This window comes from Buceros rhinoceros, unplaced genomic scaffold, assembly GCF_000710305.1.
Source record: "Buceros rhinoceros silvestris isolate BGI_N320 unplaced genomic scaffold, ASM71030v1 scaffold39471, whole genome shotgun sequence".
Lineage (NCBI taxonomy): Eukaryota > Metazoa > Chordata > Aves > Bucerotiformes > Bucerotidae > Buceros > Buceros rhinoceros.
This window is the reverse complement of record NW_010395517.1, coordinates 1-3,755: the sequence shown is the minus strand read 5'-3', so window position 1 is coordinate 3,755 and position 3,755 is coordinate 1. Positions and strand designations below refer to the sequence as shown.

The 3,755-nt window shown below is 48.2% G+C and overlaps 1 protein-coding gene across 1 annotated transcript in view; it reads right to left on the bottom strand.

Moving 5' to 3' along the window:
- ARMC6 (armadillo repeat containing 6) overlaps positions 1–3,520 on the bottom strand; it is a 4,706-nt gene extending 1,186 nt beyond the window's left edge. The window contains exons 1-6 of the mRNA XM_010145568.1: positions 3,400–3,520; positions 2,869–2,951; positions 1,660–2,230; positions 1,024–1,169; positions 353–484; positions 76–213 (exon numbers count right to left, since the gene is read on the bottom strand). Of these exons, the coding sequence (XP_010143870.1) occupies positions 76–213; positions 353–484; positions 1,024–1,169; positions 1,660–2,230; positions 2,869–2,951; positions 3,400–3,520 (1,191 nt within the window). The remainder of the gene's footprint in view (positions 1–75; positions 214–352; positions 485–1,023; positions 1,170–1,659; positions 2,231–2,868; positions 2,952–3,399) is intronic.
- Positions 3,521–3,755: the final 235 nt, after the last annotated feature.

The window sequence follows — 3,755 nt, the reverse complement described above, 5'->3', positions numbered from 1 at the left end:
GGATATTAGGAAAAATTACTTCACCAGAAGGGTTGCGAAGCCCTGAACAATTTGTCCAGTGCTCCGAGGCAGTACCTGCACAGCCACTTCTCGGGGGTGTGTTTTCATGGCCTGAAGAGCTGCCAAGGCCCCTCCACCTTCCATGATGACGTTACAGTTCTCGGGTTTGCGCAAAGCCAACATGCACAAGGCTGCACAACCTTGCTCGCAGATCTGCAAGACAAAGGAACGGAGACACTCACTGGCTGCAAATGAGCTTTAATAAGGAAAATAAAAAAAAAAAAACTACACAGCCCAAACCCGATCTCCATCTCCAGCCCCGGTGGGACTTTGCCAAGCCCTCGGTGCGTACCTGAGGGTTGCCAAGGTGACGGCTTATAGCCAGCACGATGAGGTCCGTTCCTCCAGCGTTAACGATGGCGTCTTTCACGTCGTCGTTCCCCGCCACCGCTCGGATAGCGCTCAGCACCTGCTTTACCACGTCCTGCGTCGCCAAGAAAACAGAGAGCTGCAGAAGGAGTTTTACAGGCTTTTGAAAGCCAACCCCAGCCTCCCCCAGCAACTCCATTCAAACAGGTGTCATTCCCAGTTATGAACAGCAACACTATTCCCAGCCGCACTTTCTTGCTACAGAGAGTAATAAGGAACCTTGATAGTTTGATTCTTGAAGCTTCTTTGAAAACCTCTGCCAAATATCAGTCCTCAAGCACCCAAATCCTTTTGACTCTCTTCTAGAATGGTGGAAAACCAGCAGCTCAGCTTTACTGGGAGCAAGCGGAGTCCTGCCTGTGGACTGTGGAGGACAGAGGAAGGGACTATGAGCTCAGAATTACCGCATCTGACAGAGCACCTCTAACCTCATTCTGTACGTAAGGCTGTAAATGGGGATCAGTGGTTGGGGTTCAACCCAAACTGCACCTAAAACAACACATAGTCTAAGGCCCGTTCACAGCCAGGGCTCTACACAGAGGAGCTCGCCCCGCTGAGTTACCTCCACTCCCAAGTACCCTCCGCATCGCTCACCGGATGGTCGATGCAGTTGGCCAGGAGAGACACCATAAAATTTAAGCCGCCGAGGTCCACAATTTCTTGACAGAATTCATTCCTGACAGAGAGGCGAGAAAGGGTGGCGCAGAGTTCGCTGAGAACGCCGGAGTTATCTGTGAATGCTGCAGAGGAGAGAAGACGTGTGGAGTAACTCGGAGCAAGAAGAGGTGCTGCAGAATCAAGGTGCTTTACTTTGCTTCATTAAAACCGGAAAAGAAACGGGAAGCAGAGTATTTCACCTTACATACTAAAACAGCACAGAGGACACCTCGTTCACTCTGTATCTAGATGAGACAGAACAGCTTTTCCTGCTAGAATCAGCACCTCAGCAAGGATAACGTGCCTGTACGCCGGCACTGGGCTGTAAAAGTCTTCCTAGACGGACGGACAAACAGCTCCGATAGCTGCCACCCTGGTGCTGCTGAGGGCCTCCGGGGCAGTCACGTTATATTCCTCTTTTGGGGCATGTTTCATCAAAAGAATTAAACATCATTTTAGTGGCAAATTTTTTATCACCTCTGGGAAGCTTCAAGTTACGACAAAGGACAGTGTGGGGATAAGAAAGCACAGATGATTCTCCATGAGGATCAGCGGTCATGGGGTTAATTTTACCTTTTGCAGCTTCAATGAGCACTCGTAACCCGTCATTTTCCAGCACAATCATTTTTGCATGATCATGAGCATGACCAAAGGGCACGCGGATGTCATCGTCAAACGTCATGATCCTGAGCGCCGAGGAGGCCGTTCGGACGACGTCGGCGCTGTCTCCGTGCTGGACGATGGCTCTGGTCAGCAGAGGCAGAACCCCGCCCTTCACAAACTCCTGCCGGTTCTGCTCGTGTTTCAGACAGGCATGACGGATGCACCGCATCCCAGCCAGCGTCATTTCCGCATCCTCCTTGTATTCCTCCAGCATCTGTAGCAGTAGATCCTGGCCAGCAGAGTCGAGGAGATCCGGCTGCCCGTCCAAAAGGGCAGACAGAGTACAGAAGGCTTTCAGCAGTAGATTTCTATCTCCTGAAGCCAACTGGCAGGCAGAGAAGACCACAGAGTAGGCGCCGTTCTGCCCAGCCAGGTAGCGGAAAGCCAGCTGTTCTTTGCACTGGTCAGCGAAGAGCATGAGCTGCTCGGCCACCGCTGCACGATCAGCATCAGCAACAGCTCTCCCGAGGGAATCTAAAGTCTAAAGAAGAGAACAAGAGTTAATTTTCAACCTGAACTGTGACAGAACAAGAGCACTTCTTTACAGTCAGTCAAATTGGTTTAGTTATAATAACAGTTTTCTTTTCAATTTAGTAGTAGTTTGACGTAGCTAAGAAACAGCTGTCTGAAAGAGCAGTGATTTGTCTTCACGCACAGAACCCGTGGAGGAGTGGGGGCTTCTCGGTACTTCAGCCATCACTATCACCAGTCTGACCAGCAGTGGCTGAGCTGGGCCCAACCAGCACATTTCACAGCGGCCAACAGTGTGCGTGAATAATTTTATGTTCCTCTGGTGAGCGACTGTATTCAACCTTTTCACCCACCCTCAGAAGAGCTTGTTAACGGCTACCCCTCAGATGTACTTCTGTCACTACAGTTCGTCTGTGCTTTGAGTTCACCTGACAAGAGCACAGTCTGCTTCCAGGTTACAGAAGGCAGCGAGTTCTTGGAACTTCTATTCCTCGTTTGCAGAACAGACGGGATTAACTGCTCGTTGAAGAGCTCACAGAGAAAGGGGACGGGGTAGAGGCAGAAGGTGCGTCTCATTATTCTTAGTCTATTACTTAAACGATTACATAACCCTGAGCCTCAGAAGACAACATAAATTTCTGCTCCTACCAGCAAAATTTCATGCTTTTGCTTTTGCCCGTTTTCAGCGGCAGGCTGCCGCACAGCTTTCACGATGTTGCTTAGGTCAACACCTAAAGGAAAAAATAAATCCAAGAATAATCATAGTTAAAGGAGCTTGGGTAAAACATGTCAAGTACCCACAGTGAACAAAGATGAACTTAGTGTGAAGCGCAGATCAATGCACAAAGACACTGAAATGCTGCTGAAGTCCTGTCTGACTATAATGGTCAAACCCATCCTTGAACAAAGCTTCAATCTCAGCTAAATGTCAACTGGGGAAAAAAAAAGTTTAATTTCAGTGACCAACTTGCACCCTGCAGTGCCACTTAAAGCAGTTTTACAGTCATAATTACTCCATGAAACTAGGTCAGTGTTAACAGCGTCTGTGTTCTGCTTCACAAAGGCTTCATCTCACTCCTGGGTGATCAGTCTTTGCATGCGGGTTCTTTTAAATTGTAAGATATGTAAAACCTCGGGCTGTAATAATCTGGACTGTGAAAGCAGATGAATTTACAATACCTTGGGACTCAAACTGCTGCACAGCTTCTCTCACAGCCTCTTCTGGATCCATTTCAAATTCTATAATGTTTTCTTGCACTGCATCATCAAATGTTTCCTGTGCAATCTGTTTTGATCCCATTTTACTCGAAAAGAATGAAGAGCCTCCTTGTCCTGCCGGAAGATAGTCCACAACTAGTTTTGGTGCAAAACCTTCTAATGTCAATCAGACACAAAGGAAGTGACCCGCTCTTTTTCCAAACAAAAGCACCGAACTCAAAATCAAAACCACATGGTCAAACAGACGGCAGTTTGGTGGGTTTCTTAACGGGCAGGTATATACCAGTTAAAACAAACACAGAGGGATTTCCGAGGCC